Below are 22,704 nucleotides of genomic sequence, written 5' to 3' on the forward strand. Positions count from 1 at the left end.
AGTGATAGAAATAATAATAATGCTCTTAAGAGCTTTTATGCTTTTGCCAAGACTTTATAATGTTTTCTAGATTTAGTTTTGCAATTTATGTCAGTATGAATCACTAGGAATGGATAGTAATCATCAGAATTTATAAATGTTGGATGGTTTTCTTTCTGTTCCTGATTAAGTTCTCTCTTTCCCTTCAACAATAAAAAAGCATATCTTTTCACTCTTAATGTCATATTGATAAGTTTCTGCCTCTTCCTAGAGTCACCAGTCACAAGTTTTATTCTTTTCATTCTTTTATCCTATGCACCCACATCATGAAGAATCTGATAGGAAGAAACTTTTATTACTTAGCTCCAAATGTTCAATAGTTTTCCTTTCTTTTTCTTTTTTTTTTGTCATTCTTTCTCCATCCAACCTCCCAAGGAAGCACAAGAATTCCTTCTGCCTCTTCACATAGTTTTTTCTTTTCTTTTCAACTTAGTATTACTTTTAATTTTCTTTTTTTCATTTTAAAGGATTAAATACTTCATTTCCCTACTCATCTGGAGAGTGGAGAGGACTTCCTTAAGTCCCTTTACCTTATCTTCCAGAAGAGAAAATAGTTTTCATTTGAACATAGGTTGCAGTAATTGCAAATACTTATAATCTATTCAATGTAGTTATAAAGAAAACTCATAATTTTGTCTTTAGTTCCCTCTTTAAAAAATTCAGTTTTCCTGAAATTTACATTTGGAACAAGTTAGCATCATTCATTATTTAGGTCACCACACAATTGGATTGTTTTTAAAAAGTAAGAAAAAATTTAAAGTACTCAAGCATTAGAAAGTATGAAGAAAAATGAACTTTTAGTTGCTTACATGAGTAAATATTGAGAGAGATGTTTAGGGTTACTGAGACAAAAGCAGATAATAAGTGCACTTCACTCCCCTTAATTGGACCCAACATTGGACGCACAAACCTTGAGAATTGTATTTTTCCTTCACTGTTATTCATGATATCCTACTCTGCACTTTAAAGACTTAAAGTATGGATTTCTCTCATTTGTAGATTACAATCTATAAATCTACAAAAGATTGTTCTTTTAATGATTTCTTTGAAGATTTAAGCTTGCATCAGCAGATTAGAGAAGGGTAAACACAGATAATGATTATAAATATGAATATGAAAACACATTAAAATAACATCTATATATCTGTATGGACTTATATTTGCTCTATTTTGGAGTGTTGTATATTTCATTGCATATTTCATTTTTTTATTCTGATAGGTAACTGATCCAAAGCGACCTCTTTCATTGGGAGTGACATTGGGAGAACTTAGTCTTTTGGTAATGTTGATTTTATTTAGTTTTTATGGAATATGTCAAGTATTATTATAAACATAGAAGTTGAATTATTAATAGTATCTTCAACTTATTGTGAATGGTTTATATTTATGACCACTGCCCTTTTACAGTCTAGAGTATTAAATGAAAAGTTCTATCATGTTAATTCTATATTTTCTGAAAACTGAGTTGGCTTTTATAAATAGTGCATTTAACAAAAAAGAATGATAACAAAATTATCATTCTGAATCAATTTATTATATAGCTACTCTGTATTGGTCACTGTCCTTAAACTCTGGGGATACAAAAATAAATTAAATAGCCCCTTATATTCCTTGCATTTTATAATCAAAAGCTAATTCTTAAAACAAACTTTTTTTTCTCACTATTTTATTTTTCCAAATACATGTAAAGACAGTTTTCAACTTTCATTTTTGTAAAACTTTTGTTTCAAATTTTTTCCCCTCTCCATCCCTGACCTCCCTCTTCCCCAATGCAGCAAGCCATTTGATATAGGTTATACTTTTAAATACATTTTCATATTTGTCATGTATGGAAGAAAAATCAGACAAAAAGGGGAAAAAACACAAGAAAGAAAAAGCAACAAACCAATAGACAAAAAAAAAAAAAAGTGAAAATAACTATGTATTAATCCACGTTCAGTCTCCATAGTTCTCTCTCTGGATACATTTTCCATCCCAAATATATCAGAATTATCTTGGGTCACTACATTGCTGAGAAGAGCTACATCTGTGATAGTGACAGTTCTTCTGGTTTTGCTCACTTCACTCAGCATCAGTTCAGGTTAAAGTTAAGCCTTTTTTGAAATCAGCCTGCTCATCCTTTCTTACAGAATGATAATATTCCATTTACATTCATATATTATATCTTATTCAGCCATTTGTCAATTATGGGCATCTAAAGTAAACTTTATAGCAGTGAAATTTATATCTTTATAAGTGATTTGGATTTGTAGCACATTTAAAATTTCCCCTTTGAGTTTTTGTAGCTTGAGTTACTGATAAAATCAAATTATGTGCTTTAAGCTGAAAATAGATTGGAAAGCATAAATAAAGGACCACCAACAACCAATACTAGTTGAATTATTTTCAGGAGGTTTGTATTAAACTGATTGATTTGTTAAGAAAAAGAAGTTTATTCTCAGTTTTAATTAACATATGTTAGAAGTCTGAAGCTATTACCATATCTATTTAATAGAGAAGTTGACAAATTTATTTAAAAGGAAGAAAGAACTGTCTCATCACACAAATGCTGCCTGTAATATCACTAGATTTTTGAAAGTACAGAAACTATTTCACAAATTCTACAGATTTTTTTAAAATTTTGGGACTTTTGTATAGATGTTTAAAAATTGTTAAATATACTTGTGTTATTAAGATTCATAAATAGGTAACTTGTGATTCAGAAAGAGCAGTGAATTTTAATAGTTAATGAATAATTCAAGAATTTTATTAAGTTTATTCAATAAATATAATGTTTACTTATGTTCTCTTCTTTTTTTAGTTACTTTTCTATTCACTCCCCCATGTTCTGCAGTGGTATATAGATTAGCTTCTTTGCAGTATAGTTTTCCCTAGTGAGCAGTATTGTGAGCAGTATCAAGAAGCATGAGGAGGGTTGTGAAAGGAACATATTGTGGTTAACTAGATTTATATTTAAATGTTCTTATCTGTCTTTGAGATGGTACCTCAAAGGAAAAATTATGCTATTAGGCTATAGTTGCATTGATTCTAGATTTTTCTGGTTCATCTAAGTATTATGAAAGTAATTTATTTACATAATATTTTGTTTCTACCTATTTGTAAAATATCTTTTTAAAAACAGTTATGTGGTAAGTCTTGAATCTTTTTTTTTTTTTTGATACTAGAATTGTAAATATCAAAATTAGGCTTTAAATGTGTTTTCTCTTTTAACCTGTAAATTCATGCTATTAAACATTAATTGGACTCTTTCACTTGGGCAGAAACTCCTTGTTAATTTCTTTAGTGAATTTCATCATGTAATGTCTGTCTGAAATCTTTTCCCCTTTCTAAATCTGCCAATGCAATATTTTCGTCCCTTTCATTTTTTAGCAGTTGACCTTGCCTCTTGCTTTTGCTTCACAACATCATTTCTCAGCCCTTTCCTTTTCTTCTCATTTTTTCTTCCTTACTCAGAGGAATAGTTCTTTCTAAGGCTGACTCCTCAACCTCTCCTCTTGATGCAGAGCCTCTTTCTATATCATACCCTTTTTCTTACATCATTATTCCCTCTCCAATTTTGTGGGAAGTTGTTTCTGTGGACTCTTAAAGAGTCTGTATATTTAAAAACAATCACTTTTTGGGCTTTCCTACCACTAAGCTACCACAGTCTCTTGATTTCTTTCTCTTTGTTACCAAGTTTATTGAAAGTATGGGCTGTTGTAACACTCATTGACCCATTTCTTCACTACTAATTCATTTCTTAAGTGCTTTTTATCTGGATTTTAACCCTATAATGTTGCCCAAATTGCTTTATTCATGATCATTAATGATCTCTATAGACAAATCTTTTTCTCAATCATGTCATCGTCCATGTCTTTCTCACCAGCATTTGATACTATTATATCTTTTCTTCAAAACTTTTTCATTGGCTTCTATGGCTCTGAATTGTCCTGATGTTTTTCCTATGTCATCTCTCTTTGGGTAAGTAAGGCTGCCTGGCTTCTACTTCTAGCTCTTCCATTGGCTCCCCTTATATCTCTGTGATCTGTAATTTCCTTTTCTGAAAAATGAGGAATGGAGTGTAGCATGAGCCAGAATAAGATGTAATTGTGAAATATTTATCAAAACAAATAAAATACTATGAAACATAAATAATATTATTATGTGATTTTCTAAGTTGGTAGGCACCCTGCAAGAACCATTATATGTGATTTAGTGGCCTCTGTTTCTATTTGAGTTTGAAAAAGCAAACTAGATGATCTCTAATATCCCTCTTTGCAGCTCTGACATTATTTGATTGTGAAATATTCATGGGGTTTGTACAAATCCTTAATGTTTATAGGCTTAATCATAAATTTTTTGGGCATAAGTATATACATATAAATTTTGATTCCATGAATTATGACAGCAAAGGTAGAGTGAGGAGAATAGAGTGTTTCTACTTGGGGAGTTTTAGTAGTCAAAAACATTTTTATCTTGGGTCACTGATTTAAAAAAAAATCACATAATTCAAAAGCAAGCTTAATTTTTTTCCTTAAAACTGAGTGGATGCCCATCAGTTGGAGAATGGCTGAATAAATTGTGGTATATGAATATTATGGAATATTATTGTTCTGTAAGAAATGACCAACAGGATGATTTCAGAAAGGCCTGGAGAGACTTACACAAACTGATGCTGAGTGAAATGAGCAGGACCAGGAGATCATTATATACTTCAACAACAATATTATATGATGACCAATTCTGATGGACCTGGCCATCCTCAGCAATGAGATCAACCAAATCATTTCCAATGGAGCAGTAATGAACTGAACCAGCTACGCCCAAAGAAGGAACTCTGGGTGATGACTAAAAACCATTACATTGAATTCCCAATCCCTATATTTATGCCCACCTGCATTTTTGATTTCCTTCACAAGCTAATTGTACAATATTTCAGAGTCTGATTCTTTTTGTACAGCAAAATAACGTGTTTTGGTCATGTATACTTATTGTGTATCTAATTTATATTTTAATGTACTTAACATCTACTGGTCATCTTGCCATCTGGGAAAGGGGGTGGGAGGTAAGAGGTGAAAAATTGGAACAAGAGGTTTGGCAATTGTTAATGCTGTAAAGTTACCCATGTATATATCCTGTAAATAAAAGGCTATTAAATAAAAAAAAATAAATTAAAAAAAAAATTGGAACAAGAGGTTTGGCAATTGTTAATGCTGTGAAGTTACCCATACATATAACCTATAAATAAAAGGCTATTAAATAAAAAAAAATTTTTTTTCCTTAGAGTAATTTTACTAGTTTTTTTAATTAAGAAAGAAAAAAATTATCATTTTAGTTGTATTCATAGAATATATTTCAGATCTGTGTTATGTCAGTGTAAGAAATAGAAAATGGAAAAAGAAAGAATATTTGGAGATAGGAGAAAGAGACAGGTGGGTGGAAGAAGAAAATGAGAGAAATAAAAGACATAGAAGCATTTAGGAAGGAGAACCTATGCATGCATAAATCTAAAAGTGTGGAAACTCTTTCAGTGTTTGTTGAAAATCCTGAGAGATACATGTTTAACTTTTTTTGGTGGGGTGAGGGGTGAGACAGTTGGAGTTAAGTGACCTGCCCAGGGTCACCTAGGTAGTAAGTGTAAATTGTCTAATGTCCAATCTGAACTCAAATTGTCCTACCTCTAGGACCAATGTTCTATCCACTGTACCACTTAGCTGATCCATGTTTAACATATTTTAAACATTTTTTTCCTACTTTTAGAAAAAAAATCTCAACTGCCTTTTGATATTTGTGTTATTTTATGTGATTGAATTTGCTAGACACATTTCTAAAAGTTACATAAGTAACTTTTAGAAATAAGTACCCTTCTAGCCCTTTCCCTTTTTTTTTTCTTTATAACTTTATTGACAGTACATATGCATGGGCAATTTTTTACAGCATTATCTCCTGTACTCACTTCTGTTCCAATTTTTCCCTTCCCTCCCTCTACCCTCTCCCCTAGATGGCAGGTTATTTTTACTTTCTGAATCCAATTCTTCCTATGCAACAAGAGAACTGTTCAGTTCTGCACACATGTATTGTATCTAGGATATACTATAACATATTTAACATGTGTAAGACTGCCTTTCCTTCTTTTTTATACAGGTTAATCTTCCATTCTTTTTTTCCTTTTTCTTTCAGTTCCTTTTTCTTACCCTTTTAGATCTTTTATCTATATATAGGAAATCAATAAAGCCATGATTCTTTAAGCAAATTTTAAAAAGCTAGTCTCTCTCCTGTTTTTGAAATGAAAAACCCTTTTTATACTATATTTGAATCTCAAATTTTTGAAATTAAAAATTTTGAAATTTGAAATTTAGCCATTTATTTTTAATAGATACTGGGCCAAATAGTCAAATAAATGTTGTTTCCAATTAAGTAGTTAGTGACTCATTCATGCCCTCCCTTGTGAGTTATTATGTACTTCCTAGATTAGAAAAAATTGCCATAATGTTATATAAAATATTTCAATTTGTCCCCAAAATTTAGAAATATAGGTATTCTTAAAAAAGACTCACTCATTTTCAGTGGGGAAAAAAGAAAGCAATAAATTTGACTTCTCTATAAAGTAGATAGTGGAATTTCTCACCTTTGTCATCATTGGTAGAATAATAGCTTATCAATTTTTAATTTATTAAGGCTAACAATTTTTAAGGCCACATTATGCATGTTTTCATATACTCAAGGGTTATTAAATCAGTATCGGTTTTGCAGGAAAAATTAAATTAAGTAAATTTAATTTTTTCTCTAATAAATATTTTAAAATATTCTTTGAATTATGAACTGTTTAAAATAACTCAGGGTTATAAAGTTCAACTATCTCATTTTCACTCTTGTTTTTTTCTATAAAGTTAAATATTCTTCAGAAAAAAATCAGTGTGTCATTTCTTTGTTGGTTCTTTCATTTTGAGCAAAATATATTCATTTTGTACATTTTCACATTCAGAATATCTTTTTAATTTTTAAAATTTTGTTTTTCTTTCCATTCTTTAGACTGCTAATGAAAATTGGACTCCCTGTATATTAAATGAAGCTGCAAAGATCATATACAAGGTAATGTATTAGAAATCAATTGTGTCTTCCTAATATAGGAACATTTATTTTGTTTCTTGCAATCAATATCTTGAGTTAGTAAACTGTGCACCGAATTGAAAGCAAGAAATCTGGGTTCTAGTCTTGATTTTTTCATTCTCTATATGAGTGAGAAAATTACTTAATTTCTTGGGGTTGTAATTTCTCAATATTTAGATGTAAAATGTATTCCCTTAAAAACCACAAAGTTCTATGGTCTTATATTTCCTTCATATAATGTTTTCTATGAGAGTTTTTTAAGTACAAATTCAGTAGAATGTTTTAATTTTCATTTATGCATTTTTCGAAGTTAAAACAGTTATCAAGTAAAGACAATGTTCTAACTGATTGATGACATTAATATTTTTTCTTTTATAGCTTGTATGCCTTGATAGTCTTAGTGCCTATTGGAATGTAAACTGCAGTACATGTTATCGTGGATCCAAGGAACAGATATTGGTAATTCATTTTATGGATTTATTGTCCAGGTATCTGTTTGAAAACTTAAATGTATCAGTAGCTCTCAGAGCTTATTGAAGCAGTGTGGATTTTAAGCCATCAATGCTTCTTGTATGTCTAAGTTCCTTTGTGTGACAACCAACCCAGCTAAATACATTTTAGAATAATAAATTTCTTGGCGTTAGTATCTCTTACAGATATACCATTTAAAGGGCCATGATCTACATTGGTCAGAGAGACTATTTAAACTCTTTAAGTATTTTACATAACCTTGAAATATTTAGACAGATTTCAAAAGAAATTAATAAAACATATTCACTTTGAAAAGTATTTATAGAATAATTTTTGCTTAGAAATGTGAATTAAAAATAAACAGCATTGGGGTTTTTAAAAATTATAATTTGTACCTCCAAATCTGAAAACAATTATTGTAAACACAAATTATGCAAAAAGAATGAATATTACTGTTCATGAAATGGTTTAAATTTTATAGGTAAGGATTACATTTATATAATCTCATTTTTCATACATTTATGCTCCAAAGTTACCTTTTCAGTTCTAAATCTGTGATCCTGTGTATTTTAATTGTAATGGCTCTGAAGTATTATTTTTGAAAACCGTAACACATTCTACCCATTAACAGTTTAAAAATAGAGCTCTTTAAATTCAGAGGAAAATTCTATTTTATTAGTATCTTAAAAATCTTAGAATTAGTATCTTTAAAAGTATCCTGTCTTTTAAAATTATTTTTAACAACTTTTTTATTTCTTGAAACAAAATATGAATCTGCAAATTGTTTTTTGCATTTATCTTATTGGATTCCAAAAAGGAATGTTATTCTAAATAAAAGGACCAAATGAGATAATAATTATATTAGTCAGTCTTTAAATTTAGAAAAAATATTTTTTATCCTTTCTTGTTTTCATAATATATTGTGTATATATGATATGGGATATAAGATATACATATGTATTTACATATTCACATAGTCATTTATTTTATTTTTTATTTTTTATTTTTTTGTTATTTAGGATCATTTGAAAAGTGGAATCCCTTCCAGTATTAGTAGCAGTAGCAGTGGATCTCCAAACTATCAATATAGTAAGTAATACTTAAATTAATTTTGTATTTTTGCGAGCATTTGTGATTTTTAAATTTTTCCCATGCCTTCTAAATACACTGATGGACAGTAGTTGAAATAGAGTGAAAAGCTAAGGTTTTTATTATTTCATATCTTAGCTTTAAACGGTCAACTTTAGGACATTAAAGTTTTGATTTTTTTGGATTAGAACTAATTATTAAGGAATAAGTCATTAATTTTTAAATTAAATTATTTCTATGTATCTACTAAAGAAAACACATTGGGCTTCTTGTTTTTCTTTAATGATTTTTTTTAAACTGATCTTTTGTAAAGAAAGTAGATTTCACTTTCCAGTGATCACTTCAATTAGATCTTCCCACATAAACAAAAAAAAAAATTCTATTGACCATGAATGACACTGTGAATTGTAAGTTTTTAACAGTGATAATCTACCACCTTCTAGCAAAAGGAGGGAGATACATTTCACTATCAATTCTTTGACATTAAATCTTAAATCCTTATTTTCTGTATTGACTGTCTAATCAATCTGTTTATGTAATATTTTATTTTCTCTAAATAATAAATGACACAGATTCTTCAATACAACAAATTTTTTTCTTGGTGCCTAATAAAAAGTTAGTTGAGTTAACCTGAAGCCATACCCTAAAAACAGTCTGCTTCTTATCAGTAGGAGAGATCTTGAGGGATTCATTTGCTCTCTGCCCTCACTTCTTCATTTCCTTACCTGCTCCACACTCTTGTCCCACATAACTTACAGTGGAGAACTATATCTTTCATTTGAGTTAGATAGACTATAACTAAGGATCTCCTAGGAGTTGCGAGGTCTTCCTCTTGAAATGAGCAACTCTGAGCTCTACTTTAGTCTCAGGATTGACCAAGCACTTACTCTTCCGTGCCTTAGGGATTCCATGAAATGGAGAGGAGGAACAGAGAAAAGCTGGACAGTGAGGGCTTCACTATTAGGTGAAGAGAGGGGCTAGTCAGATGGGAACAGAGTTGGGCCAGACTCCCAAATCTCTCACTGAAAAGGAGAAGAGAATTCACTGCTAGAGAAGAGGCTACTCTTATAAATACATCTGAGGCATGAGGGTTTCCAGCAAAGTTCTTCTGACTCTTTGTAAGTCTCTCCTCTTTACGGGTGGACTTTGACTAAGCTGGGAATAGTGATATACTTGGAAAAAAGGAACAGGAGAATGTGATCAGAGAGAAGCAGGATATGAGGCAGAGGATCAAGGATATCTGGAATGGAGAATCTGGAGACATTTAAACAACAATAATCACATTTCAGGGAAGAAACTGATGGAGAGGGTTATGCTAGCTTTACCTGACCACTGCTATGACCTGTCTCTCCAAAACCAACCCCCTGCCTCATACAGTTCACCTATCTTTTTTCTCTTTTTTCATAGAAGGTATGGAAGTAGCAGGGGAAAGGTTCTGTTTTAAGGTAGAGAAACCAATTCCCACTACCTGATCCATTCCCATTTTTTTTTTGGGGGGGGATGTTTAGAGGGAATTCAGGAATCCAATTTTTCCAGATTCAGGAAAGTTGAGCAAGAAAGTATCTAGTCACTCATGTTCAAATGCCCAGGATCAGGAGTTGTAGATTCTACTTATAGTCCTTGTGAAGGTTGCTAGGACTCTTCTGGTCTTAAGGGAGGGTTAGAGGTTAAGCCTACAACTGACACCTTCTTTCCTCTCCTTTCTCCAAACCCTCTGGAAGGCTTGAAGCAAAGGCCAGATGTCTGTTTCATCACAGAGAGGAATCTTGTTCAGCAATGAGTTATTTAATGATGCATTAAAATAATGATGATTACTGACAACATTATTAAAGTTTTCCTATCTTGAAAACTAAAAGAGTAGGACTAAAAGTAGACCCTATCAGATTCTTAGTCTTTAGTACCATCTCTTTTTAGCACCATTTTGTATTGAATAATTTTGCTTTTTTAAAAAATTGGCCTCAGTGTCAGATTGGCCTTTAAAGAGGAAACCAGGGAGATGGTCTTAAAAGAGTTCCCAGATAAAAAAATTCTGAACTTTATTAAAATTTAACTATGGTGAATTATATTATGAGTTTTCTGAGGGAAAAATAACTTAGGAACAGTTTTTTTAAAAAGTAGATTTTATTTCTTGAATTATTGAAATTGTCCTTTTATAAATTCTGTATGGCAATTGTTAATTTAACTTTTTGTTTTGTTTCAGTAGCTTTGGCAATATATCTGATGGAAAAAAATTGTCAATAGGATATTTAAAATTATGAATTGTGACACAGTTAATTTCTAGACGTTAGTAGTTAACACATTTTCTAGCAGATCTTTTACATCCTGTTTTGCATCTCAAATTAGTTTTCTGAGAATATTTGTATAACTTAACAAATTTTATTTATGATCCTGTTTCTAAGTTTTGTAGAAGATTGACTTGAATTCTGCTTTATTTATCACTTCCTTTTGCATTTGCAGAGTGAACAGTTAAACAGTAAATGACAAAATGGTAAATAGTATCAAAGAAGAAAATTGAATGAGTTAATTATATGTATATATATGTTTGTATAGTTTAGAGCCATTTATGTACTCAGATGAATCTCTGATCAGTATGAATATTTTCTTTAGTAGAAGAAATTAATATTGTAAGCCATTTATGTTGTGAGAGTTTTCCATGTTCTCCTGTAGTTTTTCCAGATGGGATCTGCTTGGTGGGCTAGGGAATTGAATCCACAGAACTCTATAATTATTATTTTTTTTCTTTTCCTGTAGTCTATCACAAAATTTTTGGTTTGTTATATTATGCTTAATTTCAGCATCAGGGAAATATAGTAGGTGTACAAATACTTTTGGGGGTCTATTTTTATAATTTTAATCTTGATATTCTTAGTAGCATTTAATTTACTATTTTATTTCATGTATCTTACTTACAATGTTGTAAATATATCTTATGACTGTGTTATATAAGTTTTCAGGCCAATATCTGCCTCTGCAAAACTTTACATGAATCCTCATGCAGAAACTGAACTCAAAACACCCAAACTTGATTGCAATATAGAAGTACAGAACATTGCTATTGAATTGACCAAGCCCCAGGTAAGAGGTACTTGGACATTCCTATGATCTTAAGTCATTGTAGAAACCTTGCTTCTTATGTCTTCATCTTGAATGTAGCTTTGCATATTTTTAACATATCAAATAATTTTATGTATTTTCTTATATTAAAAAATGAAATTCACTAAATTATTATTTATTGTAATTTTTCTTTGCTTAAAAAGTAGACCTTGGTAGATTATAGCAAACTGTATACTTATCTTTTCCTAGTTGTTAATGAAAGTTTCTAGGGATTTTTTTCATATTTTGGACATTTTGGAAATAGGAACACTTGGAAAATACTGAATGTTGGACCTTTGATGACAGGGAGAAGCCATGCAGGTAGAATTAAAAAAGAAAAGTTCTCCTTACCTATATCAGCTATTTGTTCTGGGTTGGATTATAAGTGTAGATTTTGAGAAATTGAATAGGAAGGCTAAGGGACCTAATGAGGAGTTGTAGTTCTGTTTCAGTTCTACTAGGTTTCAGTGCCAGCTGCACTTAAGAAGCTGCATGGTTTTATTAGTAGGGGTTTTCTCTTCATGTAGATTAAAAACCTCTTTGTAAGTACTCGGAAAATTAACCACTTAGCCATCCTTTTGGTAGTGAATTTTTATAAACTTAAGTCTAGTGGACTTCAAGTCCACTTGGACATCAAGTACGCAACACAATGCGAGGCCTCTATCTGCAGCTTTTTTAGTTTGGTGGAATATACCACAGCTTGCCTTCTCCTAGCATGTCTTTCAGAACTTTGTTTACTTTCTTGACATTAAAATAAAGAAGATAAGACCTTAGTGGAAGGTGATATTTTTATTGGGGAAATTGGCTTAGTATCCTGCAGAATAAAATTTAGTCATTTCTGTATGTAAATGAACAAATAATTATTGTTTTGTTTTTGTTTTGATAGTACCTCAGTATGATTGATCTTCTGGAATCATTGGATTATATGGTTAGGAATGCTCCATACAGGAAATATAGACCTTGTTTGCCATTACATACTAATAGTCAACAATGGTAAGTTGGAAGCTTATCTTTAATTCATTCTAGAAAAAGAAAGTTACTGTAGTTATCAGTAAGTTATAGGCATTTAAACATATATTATCCATCTGTTATGGTTCTTTCTCCAGTAGTAGATGGACATTTTTTTAACCTATAGATTTCAACTTACACATCTTTTCATCCTGTATGCCTCCTAACATGTTCTTCCACAAGTCTTCTACAACAGTACCCATTGCACTTGTTAGGTCAGATTTCTCACTGCTTTTTTTTTCCACATGAGAAAAGTTCAGATTGTTTATTTCTTATACTTTACTAATCCTATATCTCTGTTTGTGTCAGTTTCTTACTTGAAATGTTATCTACCTCTCTCTGCCTGTTGATGTCTTACTTGTCCTTTACGACTTTGCTCAAATCTTTGTTTTATTTTCTTTAATCACCACAGCTAAAATCTCTGCTTCCCTTGTTATATATATATACTTTAACTATTTATGAAAGTTATCTTCTTCCTTTCCTCCCCTTATTCAACATTGTAAAGATTTTTCTTTCTTCTTTTTCTTTTTGCTGAGGCAATTGGAGTTAATTACTTGCCCAGGGTCACACAGCTAGGAATTGTTAAGTGTTTGAGGCTAGATTTGAATTCAGGTCCTCCTGACTTCAGGACTGGTGCTGTATCTACTGCGCCACCTAGCTGCCCCTTACTGTAAGGATTTTTGAAAACAGGAACTACATTTTATATCTCTGACCTTGAGAAAGTGCTTTCTATATAATAGATACTGAGTAAGTACTCTATAATTGGTGTTCTAGACAAGCCCTTTCCAGATCTATCTTTTGAACTATTATTATCTTTTATAAGATCAAAAACTCTTAATGACTCCTCATTGCTTCTTTTTTCCTGGTAATTCAAGGCCTTTCACAAACTGACACTGACTAGTCTTTGTAGCTTCCTCTTGTAAGCTTTTTCCATCCAAATTATTTTTCATTCCTTTTGTGTCATTTCTTTTTTGTGTCTTCAGTTCATCAAGCCTTAACTGCCTGTTATTTCAAAATAGAAGGTAAAGCATAATTATTCCTTTTCTCAATTCTATATCAATTCATACAAGTCTTTATAGATTTTCTGAAACCAGAGGGTGGAGATTTCAAAATAGTGGCTTTGGAAGATGCAATATAAAGATAGTAAAAGGGAAGGAAATGATTTGTCATAGAAGTGAGGAGTCCATTAAAGTTATATGTAGTGCTTTTCCTGGATTTTCTTTAAACTGAGTAAAATTGGTAGGTTTTTGTAATGCTATTGCTGAGATGTTTCCTCTAATTTTTCATGTTTTTCTTTATAAATTTTCAAATTTTCTATTAAAAACTTCTATTTGTAGGTGGAAATATGCAATTGATGCTGTTCTTGAAGTTCACATAAGACGATCTACCCGGATGTGGTCATGGAATAATATAAAAAAGCACAGGCAGTCTCTTAAGTGTTATAAAAATGTATACAAAAATAAGCTAACCCAGAATAAAGTCACAGAAGAAATACAAAATGAAATTCAGGTATTTTTTTACTTGGTATTATTTGTAATTGCCTTTGTTTTGGAATGTCTTTAAGGATTAAAGGAAAATATGAGTTTACTTCTATTTGACTTCTAAGTCAGTAGTTCTGATTTCTTTTAGATAGGGACTTTGATGTGAAACAAAATTTTGATGAAAGTGAACTTTTCAATTATATTTCATTTTAATAGCATATTAATTTTGGCATGACTATTTTACAGGGAAAGAAATCTAATTTTCACATACAGATTTAAATTTTTTTCTGTTGCTGACTAATTAAACAGTAATATAATAATAACTATATCTGGTATGATATATTTCTTCCAGGACACTCAAATTTTTTTTCAATTTTTAAAATATAGTCCATTAGTATTTTGATATGACAGATAATTATTTACATAGTTTAGCAGTTAGAAGAGAAAAAATTAAGTCACATAGTGTTTTGCTCAAAGTTATAGAATCTGGGCTCCAGTTTTGCCAATTCAGTCTCATATTCTGTCATTGATTGATCATGTGAACTGGGAATGGAATCCCCAATCATTTAGACTTTTGAAAGGGGAATAGAGAGAATATTCACTTCTCTTGTTATTTTTTGATTTTCCAAATTTATATTTATTGTTCATGTCCATGTTCTAATGAACTGTCATAGATATTAAAGTTTGTTTGTGAAAGAAATGGAATTTAACAATCAATCAAACATAAGCTATGTTCTTGGCACTGGACGTGGTTCTAGGAGTAATGACATAATGAATGAAACAATGCTTCTCTTTTAACAGAGGAGTCAACAAGGGCATAAAAAAGTATTTACAGAAAAAAAGGTAATGATAATAAGTATTTATAAATAAAATACAGAGTAATTTGAGAGGGATGACCCTAAAAGCTGAGTGGTTCAGGAAAGGCTTCATATAGAAAGTACTGGTCGAGATGTTTCTTGAAGGAAGAAAATACATCATTGGTAACTTTGGAGAGAGCAAATTTAGTCTTATGATGAGATCAATTCCCAGTTTGCAAAGGACTGAAGAATAAGTAAGAGGAGAGGAAATGGAAGCAGTGAGTAGAAACAGCTTTTTCAAGGAATTTGACTGAGAAAGGGAAGAGAGACAGCTTAAGAGAATGATAACTCTAAAGTGAAAGTTTTCTGAAAATGAAGGAAATTTGGTTATGAAGGAAGGTACCAGGCACTAAAGGGATGTCGAAGATGAGAGCAGTGAGGAGGTAGTGGGAAACAGAAGAATAAAGAATTGCTTTAGAGCAGTGAACCTTGAGTAAAAAGTTGCAAAATATGAATTTATAATGTGTCCAGTTAGCATGATTATATGTCTTCCAGTTTAGTTCATCACTGTGAGTAGAGTGGAGGAAGGGAATGGTGAAAATAGTTCCTGGGCTGAAATTTGATAAGGAATGAATGGTGATATGACAAAGCATTTGCAAGTAGAAGTTGGTTTTAGAGTAGGCTTACTGTAGAATTAAAATGGGAAGGAGATGGAAGTGAAGGTTGAGCCAGGGTAATGGCCTGAGAAAGAACTGAGAGGTGGAGCGACTGGAAGCCCCTCTGAGAACAAGAATGAGTTTGGGAGGTGTACAGCATAGAAAAAAGTGAAATCATGTGATAGGTTATAGCCAGATTGCGGAAGGTTTGAGTTTTTAATTAGGGAAGGGGAATTCTTGTGGGTAATGGTAGATCTAGTCACTAGGGGTCCTCAAACTTTTTAAATAGAAGGCCAGTTCACTGTCCCTCAGACTGTTGGAGGGCCGGACTATAATAAAAACAAAAAATTTGTTTTGTGGGCCTTTAAATAAAGAAACTTCATAGCCCTGGGTGAGGGGGATTAACGTCCTCAGCTGGTGCATATGGCCTGCGGCCATAGTTTGAGGACCTCTGGTCTAGTGTGTGGCTGAGGTGGAGTGAAGGAGTAGTTCATCAGATATAAGAAGAATGGTTTTTGAAGGACAGAGAACTTTACCAGCTACAAGTATGAGTAGATGCTATTTAAATAAGACTTCTTTTTGAACATTTGTATTTCCTATTTTGTCCTTAAAGCTTACTATATAATGTCATACCCAGAAATCTTACTTTTGAATTGTTTTTAATGAAGTGGTTTTCACCTTATAAAATTTTATTTTCTCTCATTTTAAAGCATTCTTGTAGCAAAAATAGATTTTTATTTTCATGGAGTTTTTTGCAGAAGGACAAGAAATTATGTGGATGAACATAAATTATTTGGTTAAAAAATCTCAGATTTTTTTTTTTTATCACTTATTTACTTAAACATCTGTCCTTTTGTTTTATAGGACTTGGAGAAGAATCTTGATGTTTTCAATATTATTTTAGCAAGACAACAAGCACAAGTTGAAGTAGGTAACTTTATCCAGCTTGTTTTATATTTCTAAGTACTTTGGTTTTTATCATTAGTTACTTAAGCCTAACTTTCAGAAATCTAGTTGTAATATTTGATGAAGAACCTGAAGCAAACCTGTGTCTTACTAACAGTGATATACTGATTTATTTCAGTGTTCTCTAACTACACTAAGCAATTAGATGAAAATGATCCTCAAAAGTGATTGAGTTGAAAGTCAGTTAAATCTTATTGAGAAATGAGATATTTCATCCCTTTTTTTCCATGTCTCTGTATAGTAAGTATAAATAATTGAGAGATACCTGAATATAAATTCTAAGTTCCCCAGAAAGATGTTAGTGTTTTCTTATATAACTTTGGGGACAATAGAAAGAATACTGGCTGTGTAATTAGAAGGTTTTTGTTTGATAAACAGATCTACCACTTGTTAGCCCTGGGGTCTCAGGCAAGTCATTTAAATTCTCTGGGCCCATCATTTAAAAGAAAGGGTAATTTGGCAAAAATGTAAGCTGCCATATCTTTCAAAATGTGTTTTGTGTGTGTGTGTGAGTGTGTGTGTGTGTATGTGCATATGGATTTTTTTTTTGCTCCATATTTCAAATTTAATTGGTATAGGAAATCCCTCTACCAATGTAGATCAATAACTTTTCTATAATTTTAAGTCTTTGAGAGTTAAGTGACTCACTGAAAATTTAAGTGACTTTCCCAAGCTCACACAACGAAGACTATAAGGTGTTATTAGTGAGTTTTGAATCCAGTTCCTTCTGACTACCATGATGGACAGCCCCCCAGTTGACTGCACCTTTTTACAGAGTATCTCTTTCCTGAATATAATATTATTGTCTTTTTAGAGTGTTCTTTTTAAAAGAAGATTTGAATTTAATGAAATTTAAATATTTTAAGAAATATTTTTTACTTTTTAGGTGATTCGATCTGGGCAAAAATTGAGAAAAAAATCAGCTGATATAGGAGAGAAGCGTAGTGGAGGCTGGTTTAGTGGGTTCTGGGGTAAGAAAGAAACCAAGAAAAAAGATGATGATGAATCCTTGGTTCCTGAAAGTAAGTTTCAATTTAGATTAATGTGTACTTCATTAATAAATAAATATAACACATATTCATTCTTACCTAATTTAACACAGTTTCCTAAAATAATATAAAATAAAAATATAAGAAAATATTTTTGCATGGTGTCTGAGTAAGATAAAGTGAATAGATTTTCATTTTGAACCTTAATGGAGGGTGTATATGGAAATAGACAAGAATTTCATAGAAGGGATTTGAAAGGATTGTGTTAAATAATCAGAGTACATAATGACAATAATATATTAAATAATAACTAACCTGCAAGTATAAAGCTTTTACATGCCAAACAAAAAAAATTGCAAAAGTAGTATTTAATATAGTGTGGCCTGGATTTTCAACAATATCTGTTTTAATATGTATTCAAAGAAATATAGATGTGTTTAAACTACTTTACCAATTTGGCTGGTTCTGATAGAGTACTTTAATCAGACCTCTTAATAGTTTTTTATTTATTACACTGAAGTTATCTTTCTGTAGTTGTTCCCTAAAAGATCTACAATTTTTATTGTAGCCATTGATGACCTTATGACTCCAGAGGAAAAGGCAAAACTTTTCACTGCCATTGGATATAGTGAAAGTACCCACAATTTAATTTTACCTAAGCAGGTAAGTATATTGATAAAATAAAATTTTTTACTTCTTTATTTTGTTCTAAGCTTGAAAGAGTTAGAAAAAGAATCAATCTGGGAAAAATGGTTAAAACATATTAGAGTTTAAATTTAGCAATGTGATTATTCAGATCCTGGAGGCAAAGTGGCTAAAAATAGTTGGAATCTTTAAGCTTGGAGCCAGGAAAACATGGATTCCAATTCTGTCTCTTAACAGCTCCTAGCTGTGTGGCTCTGTATAATTCACTTAAGTTCTATATGCCAGCAGTTTGTTTATTAGTGTTAACTATTAAATGGCTGTAGTACTTTGCTTATTAAAATTCTTTCTCCCGCTTAGATGTAGCTTTGTTACAAATTTTAGAATTACCTGAAATAAATCATTATGGAGTTGGAATTTTATTGCTATCATGTTATTATTTCTTTTATGACCCTCCATGGTTGTTTTTAATTTGTAATCTGAGAGAATATGATTTTTATACCATAGTAAGTTGTATTGAATCATGAACAGTTTTATATATCACCAGGTTATTTTGGAATCAAATGAGGGTAATGTATTTGAAATGCTTTGTAAACCTTAACACTAAATGTTAACTATTACTGTGGAAAAAGCGTTGGCCTTGAAGTCCTAATTAGCTGTATCAATTTGGGGAGTAATCAGCTTTTCTGAGCTTTAGTTTGCTTACCCATGGTACCTGTTTTACATTATTGTGAAGACCACATGAGATAATGTCTATAAAATGCTTTGCAAAACTTAATTGCTACTTCCTACATTATATTATAATTAGTTATAATTATTAATATTAATTAAATTTCACTAGTTTAATCTTTGCATATAGTATGTATTGAATATGGTATGAAATTTGCAAGAAAATAGAAACAACTTAAACTTCGTTTTAAAAATATTTTTTTTCTTTGTCTAGTATATTGCTCACGTAATGACACTAAAACTTCTCAGTACATCTATTACAATCAGAGAATACAAAAATGTTCCGGAGATACTTAAAGTACAAATTATTGGCTTAAGCACTCGAGCATCTCAGCGGCCAGGAGCACAGGCACTTAGGTAAATTTTTAAAAATTGAGATTTTTAATTTTTATGTTGTATTAGCTACAAAATCTTGTAAGTACATACATAGTGTTTGCACTCAAAGTCTGTATCCTCTATGCTAAAAAAAAACCCAAACAAATACAACATATGGATACTTTATTTGAAGGTCAAAGAAGATCAAATTATATACAAATTTATGGTGAGCATTTTCTAATCTGAGACATGTATAATGATTTCTTTTCTAAATAAGACATTCTCTAGCCCCTAGAGTTCACTCATATGTATCATATTCCATTATTGTGTTTGCATTTTTTTTTTCTTTAAGCCAGGCAGATTCTCTTTTCTCTGTCCATTTCCATTCCTTTTAAAAAAGAAACTTTGGGAGATAATGGGGCATATCTAATCTTGTGAGAGTGGATGCTGAAAGCTAAGCCCACCTTCTTGACTTTTCAAGACAAAAAGTAAACCAGAAATAAAAAGCTATAGTCAGTTATTCTTGAGATAATGTAGCAAAATAAGGGCCAATAACGAAAGGCGGTGGAATAATTGGATTAGGTAGCATTGAATTCATCCAACCATACAAAAAAGTTAATGAGCAATACAAATTAAGAAACATAAAAAAAAAAAAAAACAGTACTATACAGTATAGTCTGTGATTAATTGCTGAGGGAATGATACCAAAAAAATGTTATATGGATTTAAAGAAGGAATGAGAAAAAAATTGAAAACTTCATAGAAAAATGGATCTTTTTCTATTCAACTCCTATGGACATGAACAGTTCAGGGCAGCATCAAGAAAGTGAGAAAATGTAAACTGTGTTTGGATGGTCAGAGAGTAGACCAATTTTCCTAGAAGGAGGGTTTAATGTAATAGAAGATAAATTTGAAAGGGTATTGTGATATGAGATTTTGTAGAACTTAACTGCTAATTTGACTTAGTTCTTTGGCTTGAAAATGTAGTTCTTTTCTGAATTTTATATATTTAATTTTTTTCCATCCATTATATTAAAATAAATGTGCACTTTGTCTTTTTAAACAATCTGTTTGTAGGATCGAAGCAAAATTGGAACATTGGTATGTAACTGGTCTAATGCAGCAAAATATTGTTCCATCTCTTGTGGCTTCCATTGGGGAAACTAGCTCATCACTGCTTAATATTGAATTTGAGACCAATCCAGAGGATAGCACTGCTGATCAAACTCTAGTAGTTCAGTCTCAACCTGTAGAGATCATTTATGATGCAGTAAGTACAATTATGAAAGATAGTAAACATTTCCATTTCTTAATTTCATTGTAGTCTGACTTGGTCTGGCATCAGGGAATTTTTCTGGGGTCATGTGGCTCAGGTTGTGTATTAGATACCTCTGATTTAGATCACCTTGGGATGTGAAGGCCTGTAGTTTCTGTCTTCCAAACTGCTACTATTTTTTCTTCTCCATTTAACTCCTATGGAACTTGGCTCTACCAAATCTCCTTACCTTATATATTATGATTTCTACAAGCCTCTGACTTTATTCTTTGGAAGGCTCATGAACAACACATTTAACAAAGAATCATTTCCAATTTTTGATCCTAAAATTCAGAGAGAACGAAATAAAGCATAATTGTAAATCAGGTAGGAATTTATCTAAACTTGTAATAGTTATTCTCTAGATCTGAGCTGAGTTTTGACATAATGAAATAGATAAATTAATATTTGTTAAATGAAATGATTCATTATCATTTTACAGAAAACAATAAATGCAATGGTAGAATTCTTTCAAGCAAGTAAGAGTTTAGACCTTGAGCAGATAACAACAACAACATTGATGAAACTGGAAGAAATTAAAGAAAAAACAGCCACAGGTAAATATTTTGGACATTTTATTATTCATAATGGCAAACTGGATTTCAAAGTTGATAGACATTGAAACTGCAAATGTAAACACAAAAGAATGCATATGTAACTTAACATGATTTTTCAACAGTAAGGCCAATGTTTAAAAAAATTCTATTTTGGAGTACTTATTATATTGTATGTCCTGGGCCCAATGTATACCTAAAAAGATGACATGTCTTCTATATCATGTTTTTATGTTAGTGATCATATGCCTTTTAATTCTGAAAGTCATAATAATATCTTTCCTGGAGTATATTACTTAGTTCTTTGAGGTACTTTGAGTGGTTGGATTGTTTAAAAAGCCAAAATGACTGTTTTATCTTTATATTATGTTCCTATTTCATTTTGAACTTTTCATGTTTGTTAATAATTTGTTTGTATTTTTTAATTTAGATATTTTATTGTCAATTTATCATCTTTAGGACTTACCCACATTATTGAAACACGGAAAGTTCTTGATTTAAGAATTAATTTGAAGCCTTCCTACCTCATAGTACCAAGAACAGGATTCCATCATGAAAAGTCAGATATTCTAGTTTTGGATTTTGGTACTTTTCAGGTATGTTTTTGTGTGTATGTTATGTATAGTTTTCCATCTCTAGTGTTTTTTTTCCTCGAAAACTCAATTCCAATTTTTAATCCTTTCCTTAAATTATCTTATGCTGTCTTAATTTATATATTTGGAAATGGTTTTAAAATGATTTTATTCTTCATCATATTTTTTTTTTAGTACGTCCTGAGAAATTTTACTGATTGTTTTTGTGGTTTCAATATTTAGCATCATACATTGCATTTTTTTTAATTGAAGTTAAAGTAAGTTCATGAATTTTTATTTAAGTCACTAGCATTAAATAGAAAGGGGTTTTGCTAGTGACTGACTGAAACCTCTTAACATTATGCTCAAACTTTCCTTCCTCCCAGGAGAAAACTGAAAATAAATGAAAGGATTCTGTGGCAAGGTGCTGGTGAAAGACTACCAGGAATCATCCTGGAGAGAATTAACTACTCAGTTCTTTGCTACTTGATCTAACTAAAATATGTTAATGTATATGTGGAAGAGTAAATTAATTTTTTTTTTATTGTAGCTAAACAGTATAGGTCAAGGTGAAAGAAAAACTACTACTTCATCTCTAGAAGAAATAATGGACAAGGCATATGACAAGTTTGATGTTGAAATTAAAAGTGTCCAGTGTCTTTTTGGAAGATCAGGTAAAAATTTCTTTTTGGATTTTGAAATTCAGGAATTCTAACACTGATTGCTTTGTCAAGTAGATGGGCATAAGAATATTTAGGTATTGCCCTGTAACTAGTCTTAAGGAGTTTTAGGCAAAGGAGTATCTGAACAATTCAGTGAAAGTTGTTACCACTACAAGAAATAGAATTCTCAATATATCTTTACTAATACTGAGTCTTAGCTCAAAAATAAAGTTTAGT

At 31.1% G+C, this 22,704-nt stretch overlaps 1 protein-coding gene across 4 annotated transcripts in view; it reads left to right on the forward strand.

Annotated features, from left to right (window-relative positions):
- The window catches only part of VPS13C (vacuolar protein sorting 13 homolog C), a 177,104-nt gene that overhangs the window by 37,084 nt on the left and 117,316 nt on the right, over positions 1-22,704 (forward strand). For all 4 annotated transcript variants that reach the window (XM_031955443.1, XM_031955444.1, XM_031955445.1 and 1 more), the window contains 15 exons: positions 1,259-1,318; positions 7,051-7,110; positions 7,507-7,587; positions 8,619-8,688; positions 11,636-11,763; positions 12,668-12,774; positions 14,127-14,298; positions 16,588-16,650; positions 17,576-17,711; positions 18,247-18,341; positions 19,264-19,406; positions 20,442-20,634; positions 21,122-21,236; positions 21,693-21,829; positions 22,356-22,479. In XM_031955443.1, the coding sequence (XP_031811303.1) occupies positions 1,259-1,318; positions 7,051-7,110; positions 7,507-7,587; positions 8,619-8,688; positions 11,636-11,763; positions 12,668-12,774; positions 14,127-14,298; positions 16,588-16,650; positions 17,576-17,711; positions 18,247-18,341; positions 19,264-19,406; positions 20,442-20,634; positions 21,122-21,236; positions 21,693-21,829; positions 22,356-22,479 (1,684 nt within the window). The remainder of the gene's footprint in view (positions 1-1,258; positions 1,319-7,050; positions 7,111-7,506; positions 7,588-8,618; positions 8,689-11,635; positions 11,764-12,667; positions 12,775-14,126; positions 14,299-16,587; positions 16,651-17,575; positions 17,712-18,246; positions 18,342-19,263; positions 19,407-20,441; positions 20,635-21,121; positions 21,237-21,692; positions 21,830-22,355; positions 22,480-22,704) is intronic.

Source organism: Sarcophilus harrisii, chromosome 2 (assembly GCF_902635505.1).
Source record: "Sarcophilus harrisii chromosome 2, mSarHar1.11, whole genome shotgun sequence".
NCBI classification, from domain to species: Eukaryota; Metazoa; Chordata; class Mammalia; order Dasyuromorphia; family Dasyuridae; genus Sarcophilus; species Sarcophilus harrisii.